This window comes from Myotis davidii, unplaced genomic scaffold (assembly GCF_000327345.1).
Source record: "Myotis davidii unplaced genomic scaffold, ASM32734v1 scaffold415, whole genome shotgun sequence".
NCBI classification, from domain to species: domain Eukaryota; kingdom Metazoa; phylum Chordata; class Mammalia; order Chiroptera; family Vespertilionidae; genus Myotis; species Myotis davidii.
This window is the reverse complement of record NW_006287951.1, coordinates 5,094,604-5,108,836: the sequence shown is the minus strand read 5'-3', so window position 1 is coordinate 5,108,836 and position 14,233 is coordinate 5,094,604. Positions and strand designations below refer to the sequence as shown.

The window sequence follows — 14,233 nt, the reverse complement described above, 5'->3', positions numbered from 1 at the left end:
ATGACCATCATTAAATATTGACTCAATAAAAATCTTAATAGAAGAAAATGTTGCAGATAAAACCCTATTTGACTTTCAATCCCAAAGCCATTATATTCTTCTCCTTCCCAAAGGCGAGTGTTCTCATGAATGTGGCGTTACCTTCCAAGTCCATTTTCTATAGTTATATAGAGACCATATACATAAGTAAATGTTCTTGGGTGTGGATATAGTCCTGCTTTAAAAATTATTTAAATGGTACCGTGAATGGCAGCTATCTGTTTGTTATATGACAAGGATTGAGCTGAGTCCTGCTAACAGCCACGTGTGTGAATTTGGAAGTAAATCCTTCAGCCCCTGTTGAATCTTGAGATGGGTAGCCCTGGCCAACAGGTTGCCTGCAAACTCATGAAAGATTCTGCCCAGACCATCCAGCTAAGCCACGCCTGTATTTCTGACCCACAGAAGTTCTGAGATAGTAAATGTTTGTTTTAAGCTGCTGTGATTAGGGGTAACTTATTGTTACACATCAATAGACAACTAATACAGAGACAGATGAAATAATTGCAAATGAAAATAAGTGCATACAGCAACTTACAGTAGAGCAGATGCCCATCATGAGAAGTGGTATGATTAATGAAATAGGCACTGGAGCCAGAATTTTAATTTCAGATCCTGGTTCTGTCACATACTTGCTGTGAGACCTAAGCAAGTCTGGTTTGTTTGCTTTTTTCATTCTATTTTCTAATTTGATAATTTGCAACATAAGATAATAACAGTATTTACACTACAGTTGTTGTGAAGAGTCAACAAGTTAGAAGATGAAAATGTCCCAGAGCCTGGCACATTTTAAGGGCTCGATTAATGTAACTATGGTTATTCTGTATAGGTTCTTGAGCAGATGTTAATAATATATTTGCCTGAGCTATGCCTTGGTGGTCCATAAGAAGGGGATTTCTTTGGAGGACAATGAGATAGAGCTTCCTCCCCTCCACTTGCTACACACAAAATCCAGGAGTAATGAGAAAGGGGGTCTATTGTTAGGAAATAGAGAGCAATGAGGCTTCCTGTGCTTGAAGATTGTGTGAATACTGGTGATCTGTTCATCTAGTACCCACTCTCCTCTCACTGCTTACAGGACTTCTGTTTCACTGACGTTGCTTCCACCTTCCAACCCGTGTGATTTAAGGAACACCTACCCCACTGCCAATTCCAGTTATGGTAATCCCCTTTTGCATGGGGGCCAGACACAGAGATCAAACTCACAGTGGTCCCAGCTGCCTGGAACAAGGCTGTGTATGGGCCCGAAACTATTGAGCTATGAACCTAAGACCTTCCTGTGAGAGATACCATGGCTAATGTGTTGTGTGGGAGAACCTTGTTGGCCATTGTGGGACCTGCATCACTGCAGACCTGCATCATTTAACCAGTTGGAAAATACAGGTTAACAGCGACATCATGTGGCTACATGGTGCAATGACAGCGGTGGGCAGATGAGCCGCCTGGCCTTCACTTCAGGTGTGTGGAAGTTGGATTTTCCCTTAGGAATTTTTGGATCACTCAGCTACCTATGAATTTTTAAAAATGGATATGGACCCTATTTGTATATCCTCAGCTTATTAAACTGAGAACTAGAGGATTGAGCTGACTTCCTTTTAAAAAAAAAATAAAGCAGCAATCATATTTGTACACTGTTGGAGCTGTTTTGTGGTTTTTTTGTTGTTGTTTTTTTCACAGTTTTCACATATATAACAGAATGCAAGAAAATTAGGCTTGAAGACACCCAGACAAAAAACAACTTCCCATTCCATGCCTCTTTTGAAAACTTGTCTATTGTTCCCCATCACTCCAAGATAAAGTCCCAGCTTCTTAGCATACTTCCGGAGGCCTTCCTCCTCAGCCTCTCGAGTGATGCAACACATTCTTCAACTTTCTCAGGAAGCCCTCAGTAAGTCCCACAATATTTGTACATGTTTGGGGCATTAGGTTTTTTAGGGAGGGCAGATATGAGCTGCACAGAAGGGACCCAGCCGGGCTTAATTACAAAAAACAACAAAACGGTAAGGTTTGCTAAGCACTTGTGAAATAGGCATTATAATAATGTGCTTTTGAGTTATTAATGCGCACATGAAGTTTAACCTTTCTTCCCTGTATTGCTGGGGAATTCTTATTCATCATTCATAATCATTCTTAAGTATTTCTCCAGGTTGGCCATTCTCGAGTGACTGCACATTAGAATCACTTGGGGAGCTTTCCAAACCATGGACACCTGGGTCCCACCCTGGAGATTCTGATTTAATTGGTCTGAGGCCTGAGCAGCAAGGGTTTCAAAGCTCCCGGGCTAGTTCTAATGTGCAGCCAGGGTTGAGGACCACTGGTTTAGGAAGACTTCAGTGACTGACTTAGGTAAGCCTCCTTCTCTGTCCCTCCTGCGCCCCTCACCGCCCTTCTCTGATCAGATCACAATGTCTCTTAATTTCAGAGTGCATACCCATTCTCCTTAACTAGACGTTGAGTATCTCCAGTCAGCCACCTCTGCACCTCTAGAGCCCGACGGAGGTCCTGACATTTTGTGGAGATTTGGAAAATGACGAATGGGAGAGTAAAATGTCACCAACAAACGCTTTTAGGGTCCTCCAAATGCCAGGCGCTGCAGTGCTCAGCCAGGTCTGGAACATGGAGAACAACTGATGGGTCCTGCAGCCAGAACTCGCAGCGAGGGCGGGTGTAGGTGTCAGGGCGGGCAGTCTGTGGCGGCCACGTGCCCCGGACCTCCCTTTCACCGATAGCCTTAAATGTGTATTTCTTACCAGTAAGTCGCCCGGGCAAAGTAGAGCTCTCAGTAGGTCAGTGGTTCTCAACCTTGGCTGCACATTAGAATCACGTGGGAATCTTTAAAATCCTGATTTCTGGGCCTCATCCTCCGGAAATTCTGTTTCTTTGTTACTAATGTTGTGGCCCCACCCCATAACAAAGAAACAGAATTTCCGGAGGATGTGGCCCGGAAATGAGGATTTTAGAAAGATCCCCCGGTGATTCTAATGTGCAGCCAAGGTTGAGAACCACTGCGGTAGGAGGTAAAACACCTGCGAGCCAAGAGCGAATGACAAGTGCGGAGGAAGCGCGCAGGCGCAGATGGCAACGCCGCGCCCGAGCTTACAACTGTTTTGCTGCAAGCCCCGCCCCCAGCAGCGGAGCCAACCAGAGGGCGCGAGGCGGTTCCAGCCTCCCCCGCGCGGCCCGAGAAATCGCTCGCGGGCGTTCGGAAGCGGAGCGGAAGGAGACACCTCGACGCGCTCGGGCTCGATTGGTCGGCCTCCCACGGCGCCGTAACGGTCGCAGAGGCGGGGCCCCAGGCAGCGGAGCTGGCCCTGCTGGGCGCGCTGCTGGTGGGAGACGGGCGGCCGCGGAAGGTGAGTGCGGCGCTCGGGGTTCGCGGAGGCGGCGGCGGCTGCAGCACCCCCAGAATCGGCTTCCTCGGGGTCCTGCGAGTGGGCAAACTGACGCTTGTCGTGGGGACTGGTTCGCGCCGATTGAAAATCTCAGTCGTGTGTTGGGATCGGGTCCCCGAGGAACCCGGGTCCCTCCCCCGCTTTGTGATCTTCGGCGTCTCGGCGCCGTGATTTCTGCGTTTACCGAGCACAGCTGGTCCCTCTTGCCCGGCGCGGTGGTTGAGGAGGCCAAGGGGGGGCGATACGTATAAATCTTAGAGCAGCGACTTCCCACCCCTTTCCTCTCAGGGCACATCAACTAATAACGAAAATTCTGCGGCACACCAAAAAACGTGTATTTTTTGCTGATATAATAAAAGAAAAAAAAGGTATAATTTTGACTCATTCACCCCGGGTGCTGTTGTTGTGTTGGGCAGTGGAAGGGAACAGAAGTCGGTGCCCCGCGTAAACGGGCTGCACGTGTCAGCGGTGCCGCGGCACACCGGCTGACAACCGGGGCGTTGAGTGATGCCCGCTGGGCTCGGGGTGCATTGTAGGTCATCGGGAGCCTGAGGAGGGTGCGTGGCTGGTGGGCGCTCGGGGCGAAGCCGGGGGCCGTGTGTGCGAGGGGGGCTCTAGATGTCCATGCTCTGTCCCGACTCGGGGTGCATGGGACTTTTTGGGGGGCGTCTTAATGTATGTAACCTCTCCTGGGGCAGATGGTTGGACTGAGATGATACCCAGTCCTAGCTCCATGGCCTTATTTGTGGTAGATTCCGTTCTTTTTAGGAACGTTATTAAACAGCGTGTTGGCGTGTTTTTTGGAATAGAGCTTTTGCATTCGATAGACAGTAGAGACTTTGAAACAGTGCGTGTTCCATTTATGGCAGTAATGTGAAGGACATGCTTTTGAGAAAGCTAATCCCAGATTTTAACGCGACCCACCTGAGAAAGAACAGTGACTCGCCAGGGTTTTTTCCAGCTTCTCCCCCACCCTCTCACCCCCAAATGGTGAAAAATATTTACATTTTAATGTACGGTGCGCGTTGCAGGCGTTTCAGACCTGTCACGGGTAAGTCACCAAAGGGCTCTGGGGAAACCGGGACAGAGCCAGAAAATACAGCTGTGTTTTGCAATTGGCTTTCTGTGCCACAGACGAACCAGCTCCTACCCTGCAACCCTGTGCCCAAAGTCTTCTTTGAGGTAGCAGAAAGGCCCAGGTCTCTTCCTGCAGCTCTTCCTGGCACAGCTGGAGTAGGGAAGGGCCGCTGCAAACTATTGACATTGATTTCACCGTATGATCTCTAAAAAGGAGCATCTGGTTACAGGGGGAATTGATGCTTTTGCCTGTTGTGTTCAGTGGTATTTATCTCTGAGCATGCTTCTTTTTAGTACGCTTGCAAATGAGAACACCCTACCTGTGAAGCCAGGAGTCAGAATTGAGGAAAGATAGATTTGGACCCCAGCAGGGAGAGGAAAGCTAAGAAGGGGTGGTGAGTGAGCATCGGAGGCCATTAGCGGATGACTTCAGTTGTTCAGCCTCAGTTTGGTGGTTACCAGTACCATGAATTCCTGCTCTGGGAGTAACATAAGACCATTCTTACCAGGAGGTCGGACATTTTAAGATTTTGGCCTGTTTATTTTTTTGAAACCTAGATGAAGATCCAGTTTCAAACGTGAGATTCACTGGGTGATCATATCATTGAAATCAACTTGAACGACCAGATAAAAAGTGCAAGAGGAATGTGCTGTGACTGAGGTACGCCTAATGTGACGTGACTCTCTGGATGTTGGGAGACCATGGAAAGAATCTATTGGTGTGTTGTGTTGTGTTTTAATCCTCAACGGAGGGTATTTTCCCATTGCTTTTAGGCCAGGGAACCAACCAAAAACCCAGGTATGTGCCATCGATTGGGAATCAAACCCAGTGTAGGGGCTGATGCTCTAAATCACTGAGCACACAGGACAGGGCAAATCTATTGTTTATTGACTACCATACTGGGTATAATACATATATTTCCTTTTGACCTCCTGATAATCCTATCAGGTAGATATTTTAAATTCAGTTAAGGAAATTGAAGCCCAGAGAGGTTAAATATCTAAGTTAACACAGCTGATCACCCACTAACTCTAATCACCACTTCTGTCCTGCTATGTGCCAGGCACTGATGTGTTTCCTTTCTGCAGGCAAAACTTTTTTTTATTGCACTTAATCTTTCTGCACTTCACAGATATTGTATTTTTTACAAATTGAAAATAAGACCCTTTATCAGCAAAAAGATTACAACTCTCTGAAGGCTCAGATGATGGTTAGTATTTTTTAGCAATAACGTATTTTAAATTAAGGTATGTACATTTTTTTAGACATAATGCTATTTCACACTTAATATAGTGTAAGCATAACTTTTATATATGCTGGGAAACCAAAAAATTTGTATGACTTGCTTTATTGTGGTGGTCTGGTGCCAAACCTGCAATATCTCTTGAGGTGTGCCTGTATATTAACTCCCCTAATCTTCACAACTGCCCTATGAGCTGAACACTTACTATTCTCACTTCATGATAAAGAAATGAGGCACAGAGAGATTAGTACTTTCCCTGGCTGAGTGGCAGAATCCACAATTCAAACGCAGGCAGTTTGGCTATAAAATTATACCAGGCTTTCTTTTGGTATTTCCTTTACTTTTATTATTACTTAATAAATTTTTTAAATAGTAAAATGAGTTTTATTATGAAATCAAGTAGAACACACATACCAGATGCATAGCTTAATGAATTATTGAAAGACAGTACCATGTAGGTCAGGGTATAGAACAGTACTAGCCATGCCACAACTGCTCTGTTGGCCCATCCCAAGCACAACTACTTCCATTAGTAGCCATTCTTACTTTTATAGTAATTGCTTCCTTGTGTTTTAAAAAACATTTTTTTCATAAATGCATATTCCTAGATATTCTGTAGTTTTGCCCATTAAACATTTTAAAAAATGTTTAATTTGTAGTTTTTCTCTGTTCCTTTCTTTTTTTTTACAATTTTGTTTTCTGATAAAGAACCTGAGTCAGTTGACCTGTATATCTTACAGTCTGGATTTTGCTGATTGTATAATCAGGTCTAGTTCATATGTTCATCTGCCTTGGGTAGTTCCTGCACATTAGTAGTTGGGTTGCAGACTGGATCAGACTTAGTCATCCCCTTGGCAGTTGTCTGAATGGCGGTTGGCAAGACCATAGGAAGTGCATAATGTGTCCTTGTTTCTCTCTTCCTGATCTCAGCAGCTGGTGCTACTCGATGCCTATATATCTATTCACTGAAGGTTGCAAAATAGTGGTATTGTATTTCTATCATATCTTTTTCACTTATTGGTTGGAATACTAGTCCCTTATCTATTATTTAAATAGGCAGCAGTATAATTCCTTCAGGAAAGGCAGCATTTATTCTTGATTCCTACCATTTACTTACCAGTTTTCAAAATTATAAATTGGTTCTTTATTTCCTTTTTTTCATTTTAGATATTATTGAATTTACATTTTAATGTAAATATTGATACTGTTAGACATTCACAAAGTTGAATTTTCCTATTTAAATGCATATATATTGAACATATTCACTTAACTTTAATAATTCTGGTCCTTCCCTAAAGTCAACAAATATTTTTTGTTTATTGTATTTCTTCTTAGGAAAGCATTTATACATAAACAAGAAATTATGTGCATTTATACTTTTCCCAGTGAAAATTATGTATTGTCCTCTACTTGATTTTTAATATACAAATATGTCTTTGAGATAATTCATAACCAGCACATGAAGAGCATTATTGTTTATATTTACATCTACATAATATTTCATTTGTCTGTCTTGGTACATTGTATGTTACCAGAATTTATTTACCAGTTCCTAATTGATGAGTATCTAGTTTGCTTTTATTTATTCTTTTTATAAATAACATTGTAGTAAATAATATTGTCATTTTGTTGATGGTTTCTTTTGCTGTGCAGAAGCTTTTTATTTTGATGTAGTCCCATTTTTTGTTTTGTTTTCTCAGTTTTCTTTGCTCTTGGCGATGTATTGGTAAACATATTACTGAGATGTCTGAGATTTTGCTGCCTATGGTTTCTAAGATTTTTATGGTTTCATGTCTTACATTTAAGTCTTTTATCCATTTTGACTTTATTCTTGTGTATGGTGTAAGTTGGTGGTCTAGTTTCATTTTTTGCATTGTCCCAATTTTCCCAACCCCATTTACTGAAGAGTTTTGGAGTGCTTGTTCTAGATCTGTGAAATATGACATTTGTATTTTACTAGGGATTGCTTTGAATCTGTAGATTGCTTTGGGTCGTATGGACATTTTAGTGATGTTGATTCTACTAATTCATGAACACGGTATATTCTTCCACTTGTCTCATTGTTATGGCTAACACTTCCAGTACTGTTAAACAAGAGTGGTGAAAGTGGGCATCCCTGTCTTGTTCCTGTTCTTAGGGGAAATGGTTTTAGTTTTTGCCCATTGAGTATGATGTTGGCTATAGTTTTGTCATTTATGGCTTTTATTGTGTATGATCCTTCTAGTCTCACTTTGCTGAGAGTTTTTATCAAAAAAGGGTATTGGATTTAGTTGAATGATTTTTTCTGAAGCAGTTGCTATACTCATGTGGGCTGATGTTCTATCCACTGAGCCAAACCAGCCAGGGCCAGTTCTCATTTTTATGAAGCCAGATTTGTTTATGGATCATGCTTTTGATGATATAGTTAAGAAATTTTTGCCTATTCCAAGGTCAGAAAGGTTTTCTATGCTTTTTTTCTAGGCACTTTGTATTTTTAGGTTTTTAGAGTTATGTCTATGGTTCATTTTGAGTAAATTTTTGTTTATGGTGTGAGGTATGAATCAAAGTCTATTTTTGGGCACATAGATACCCAGTTGCACTATTTTTAAAAAGACTGTCCTTTCTCTGCTGAATCACTTTCTCTCCTTTATCTTATATTTGTGGTTTTGTTTCTGGGCTTTATTCTTTATTTCTTTTCAAAAATATTTTTATTGATTTCAGAGAGGGTAAGAGAGATAGAAACATCAATGATGAGAGAGAATCATTAATTGGCTGCCTCCTACATGTCCCACACTGGGAATTAAGCACACAGACCAGGTATGTGCCCTGACTTGGAATCAAGCCATGACCTCCTGGTTCATAGGTCGTGCTCAACCCATGAGCCACACCAGCGGGGCTCCTTGATCTTTATTCCTTTCTACAGCTCTTTCTTTCTATCAAGGAATCTTCTGCATGAAGCATCTTTAGAATTTTTTATAGAGAAGATTTGTCCTATTTGTTTTGTTTGAAAATATCCTTTGTCTTTATTATTAATGGATATTTTCACTGGGTTTAGAATTTTAGATTGGCAATTATTTTTCCCCCCAGCACATTTATGATATTAGTCTACTCTTAGTTTCCATTGTTACTGCTAAACAGTTAACTGAAGTTCTGTCACTCCTTTAATGATAGTCTTTTTTTTCTCTAATTGCTTTTGAGATTTTTTTTATACTTTAATATATGTCTAGGAGTGATTTTTTTTTTCTATCCTGATGCAAGATTATGTTGAGCTGCTAGAATCTGTGGACTTTTATTTTATTGGCTCTCACAGCTTCTTAGTTTTATCTCCAAATGCTGTTGCTGCTCCATTTTTTTCCTCTTTCTTGGATGTGCCAGTGTTCCTTCATTTGAAGTTGAATGTCTTCTGTGTTTTCCTGAATGCAGCATAGAGAACTAAAAAGGTGGTAGTCTCTTCTAACTTTCCATCTAGTTAATTAAATTTTCTCTTCTGTTCTTTCTAATCTACTCTAAAGCATGTGATTTAAGATCTTAATTTCAGTTACTATAACTTTTTTGTTCTAAAGTTTTCATTCTTTTTCAAATATGTTTTATCTCTTTTCAGTTTTAGTTCTCTGCCAGAAATTTCAAGTTTTTATTTTTATGAACATTGTCAGCGTAGTTATTTTATGGCCTGTGCCTAACAATTACAATATTAGAAGTCTTTCTTTGTGGGTTAGTTTCGTTTGACTATTGGTTCTGTTCCCCTTATGTCTTGTTTCCTATATGTCTTGGTTATCTTTGGTTGTTTTCTGGATATTGTACTTGAAACTTTTTTTGTGGGAATAATTTTTAAAAATATATATTTTATTGATTTTTTACAGAGAGGAAGGGAGCGGGTTAGAGAGTTAGCAACATCGATGGGAGAGAAACATCGATCAGCTACCTCCTGCACATCTCCCACTGGGGATGTGCCTGCAACCAAGGTACATGCCCTTGACCAGAATCGAACCTGGGACCTTTCAGTCCGCAGGCCGACGCTCTATCCACTGAGCCAAACCGGTTAGGGCTGTGGGAATAATTTGAGGCCTTTTTCCAGAGATTTCATTTGCTCTGACAGCACTATTGTTATTTGGAGGCACTATTAATTTGGGACCTTGTTGAGATATTGGAATGAAATAGAGAAGTGGAAGCCAGGTTTCAGTTCATGGCCTAGATGGTTTACTTCTCACTCACCTTTCTCCTGAGAGTTGTAGCACTTCCAGGTAGCAATTTTAAATAGGGTGGCTTTGCTCTTTTTAAAAAAATGTATTATATGTTTACTTATTTTAAAAAATTATCTTTATTGTTGAAAGTATTACAGATGGCCCCCCTTTTCCCCCCTCCACACCCATTCTATACCTTTACCACACTATTGCCTGTGTTCATGGGTCATACAAGTTCTTCTGAGATTCGTCAGTCTGTTCCATGCTTCTGTGTCTCTAGATCTATTTTGTTCATCAGTTTATTCTGTTCATTAGAGTCCACATATGAGTGAGATCATGTGATACTTTCTCTGACTGACTTATTTCACTTAGCAAAATGCTTTCTAGGTCTCTCCATGCTATCTCAAAGGGTAAGAGATTCTTTTTGGTTTTTTGTGTTTTTTTTTTTTACTGCTGCATAGTATTCCATGGTATAAATGTACCATAGCTTTTTTATCTATTCGTCTGGTGATGGGCACTTGGGCTGTTTCCAGAGCTTAGCTATTGTAAATTGTGCTGCTATGAACATAGGGGTGCATATATTCTATCTGATTGGTTTTGGGGATTCTTAGGATATCTTCCTAGAAGTTGGACTATTGGGTCAAATGGCAGTTCTATTTTTAATTTTTTGAGGAAACTCCATACTGTTTTTTTTTAAATATGTTTTTATTGACTTTTCAGAGAGGAAAGGAGAGGGATAGAGAGATAAAAACATTGATGAGAGAGAAATATCATCGATCAGCTGCCACCTGCACACCCACCACAGGGGATCGAGCTTGCAACCCCGACAGTGCCCTGACTGGGAATCCAGTCATTGGCCTCTTGGTTCCTGTGCTGATGCTCAACCACTGAGCTACACCCAGCTGAGCCATACTGTTTTCCACAGTAGCTGCACCAGTCTGCATTCCCACCAGCATTGTATTAGGGTTCCCTTTTCTCCACATCCTGGCCAGCACTTGTCATTTGTTGATGGTAGTTGACTTAGCTCTTTATCACTCATTCTCACAGTTTTTTCTTTGGATTTGCAAATGCCTTCAAGAAAAAACGGTGTTCTCATTTTAGTAATTTTTTTTTTGTCCTGGTAATTCCTCATTATTTTGTTAGTTCTTCAATGCTTTTAAGAAGAAAAAAAAAGTTTTATTTGGCTTTCTTAGAGGCAGATTGCCTATTTGACTATTACAAAAAAAACAAAAAAAGACTACTAATGTCCTGGAATTTAGTTTTACCTAGACATATTATGTAAAACAACTTATAACAGCTGAGTAATTTGTAGAAAAAGGTCTAAGATAATATGATTGTATGCTTAGGTAAGTTCCATTTTGTTCAGCATACTTGTATATAACAACTACCAATTATCTATACATTTCTATGTATCACACACTTGTATTAAATACTTTCTACATGTTGTCTGACGTAATTCAACCTCTGAGGTGTAGATATTATTATTACTCTTTTACAAATGAAGGTATCAAGGATCAAAGATGTTAATGAGTTTGTCCATGTCACACAGTTTAATAAATGGTTAAGCTGGTAGTCACTCAGGCCATTTGTCTCTGAACTCTAAACCTCTATACTTTATCCTTTATAGTGCTACAAGAGCATATAACGAGAACCTGATCTAGTCATGGAATCAGGGGGGATTTCCCTGAAGAAGGAAATTTGAGCTGACATCAGAAGGTCAAGTAAGAGTTAACTGTTAAGTGAAGAAGAGATTGAACTCCTAGGTCTTGAACATGGAGGGAGATGGCATTTTGAAGATTAGAGAGAGGTCCAGGTGGATGTTGGAAGACTGTTAGAATATGTGGCTCCATGCTTTTTGGGAGATTCTCTTACATTGATGTCTACTAACCTTATGTCTGGTTTACATGGTGTATTCTTCCCACTTTAAACTTTGGCTGATTACTAATGGTGATGCAGTAGGAAGAACAAAGCACTACCTCTGAATTATTCTTGTCATAAAATACTGAACTGAAATTTAATAAAGCTTCTAGATATAACCAGTTTACAAGAAATATAGGAGATGGATAAATATGTTAAATGATGAGAATGCAATAAGCTAAATCTGAAATGCGGGTAACTCTGAAGACAAATGGCCTGTTTCTTTAACAAATGCCATATTAAAAAGGAGACTGGGACTTAAAAATTAAAAGAAACGTGTGTGCTATATGGAATTTTGGAATTTTGAAAAAAATCACAAGATATTTGGGGAAGTTGAACATGGATTAGATACTAGGTAATAGTAAAGAATTACTGTTATTTTTATTGGGTGTGATAATGAGTCTATATTTGTTAAGCATGTATACCGAAATATAAGTGGGTAAGGAAGAAATATAACAAGAATAGAAAAATGTTATTGGAGCTGGATTGATGAATACATGAGTTCATTATAGTCTTTCTCTACTTTTGTGTAGTTTTAAAAAAATTTCTCGAATGAAAAGTTAAAAAGCTAGTAACTGAAGTTGGCTGACATTTTTTAAAAGGATCTTTTTATTAAAAAAAAATATATTTTATTGATTTTTTTACAGAGCAGAAGGGAGAGGGATAGAGAGTTAGAAACATCGACCAGCTGCCTCCTGCACACCCCCTAACTGGGGATGTGTCTGCAACCAAGGTACATGCCCTTGACTGTAATCAAACCTGGGACCCTTCAGTCCTCAGGCCAACGCTCTCTCCACTGAGCCAAACCAGTTAGGGTCAAAAGGATCTTTATTTAAAATAAAGGCAGAAGGGATTAATGTAGTAGGTGATTGAGTTATTGAGAGAGACCAGAGTTTAAAGGGAGAAAGGACTGATGTGAAACTGCAAAAATGGCAGCATTTGAGAATCTATAATATGTTACTAGGTTTAGCTAAAAATAAATTATTAGTGACCAATAAATTGTTTAGTTGGATTTCACTCTCTGAAGCAGAAGTGTGCTTTGGATGAAACATTGAACTGGCCGGAAGGAGGCCTACCCCTAATCAGTCCTGGAAAATTATTGCACATCCCTGGGCCTCAGATGGCTCTGGTACCTGATAGATTGGTACAGCTCTCCCTACACTCTTTTCTGCCAGCTGTGAACAGGTAGAGATTTCATATTAAACAATTTTCAAGGTCCTCTCAAGTTCTAAAATTCCATGATGCTAATGAATATGTGGGATTGTGCCTCTGGAGGGGAGGAATTATACCTATATATCAAACAACCCAAAGAATTTTTTTTCTATAGAATGGTACAGTCTTAGATAATGAGAGCAAGTGATGGTAGGTTAGACTGAATATAAACTTTGTGTGTGCCTGTCAAACAGAATCCTTTGTTGCTAACCTCTGATTTACTTAGAAATAAAGTCCACCTAAGAAAGTAGCATTCCATTCATCCTTGGAGTCAGTCCAGTGAATTGTTAGACTGGCCCGTAACTTTTGGGTCAGGCACAATTCTTTTAGTTTTTTTGAAAAGCAGCTTCTAAAAGGTAACAGTTTATTAGCATCATGTGCTTTTCATATCCAGTTAAAACAAAAATATTTTTCTTTGTGCTGGTATGTGTGTAAAACCCCATATTGTTTTATATCTAGAGGAGAACATTGTAAGATAGGGTTTATTCTAATCATTCTTTAAATTAGCTTTCTAAGAAGTAACAAAAGTTTTGACACAGGAATGGCTTAAATTGCTCAAGAGTATTGGTTCTTTTAAGTATAATTTCATTTAACACCTCTTGCACTTTTTTCTTTTTTAATTTAGGCAAATCAAAATTTTTCACGGCCAGTCTCTACTTCTTTGGTTCTGCAAAGGAAAACTGTATCTCCAGCAGCCCCTCAAGTCCAGCAGTCCAGTATATCATCAAACAGACTCATGACTGAAAAACAGGTAAATGGGAAATATTTGAAACCAGTGTTTTTCAAAGTATGTGGTGGCAAATAATACTACATCTACAAATGTGAAAAATCTTAAATTCTTAAAAATCTTAAAATCTTAAATTCTTTTATTGATTTTTATTGATTTTTTTTTACAGAGAGGAAGGGAGAGAGATAGAGAGCTAGAAACATCGATGAGAGAGAAACATCGATCAGTCACCTCCTGCACATTCCCCACTGGGGATGTGCCTGCAACCCAGGTACATGCCCTTGACCGGAATTGAACCCGGGACCCCTCAGTCTGCAGGCCGACGCTCTATCCACTGAGCCAAACCGGTTTTGGCAAATTCTTAATTTAAAAGATTTCAGATGTACAGCATAGGGAGTATAGTCAATAATACTGTAATAACTATGTATGGTGCCAAGTGGGTACTGGAAATATTGGGTGAACACT

At 40.1% G+C, this 14,233-nt stretch overlaps 1 protein-coding gene across 1 annotated transcript in view; it reads left to right on the top strand.

Annotated features, from left to right (window-relative positions):
- The first annotated feature begins 3,279 nt into the window (after positions 1 to 3,279).
- Positions 3,280 to 14,233, top strand: part of CEP70 (centrosomal protein 70kDa) — a 45,348-nt gene continuing 34,394 nt past the window's right edge. The window contains 2 exon segments of the mRNA XM_015561361.1: positions 3,280 to 3,392; positions 13,667 to 13,792. Coding sequence (XP_015416847.1) covers positions 13,778 to 13,792 — 15 coding nt within the window. The 5' untranslated portion in view covers positions 3,280 to 3,392; positions 13,667 to 13,777.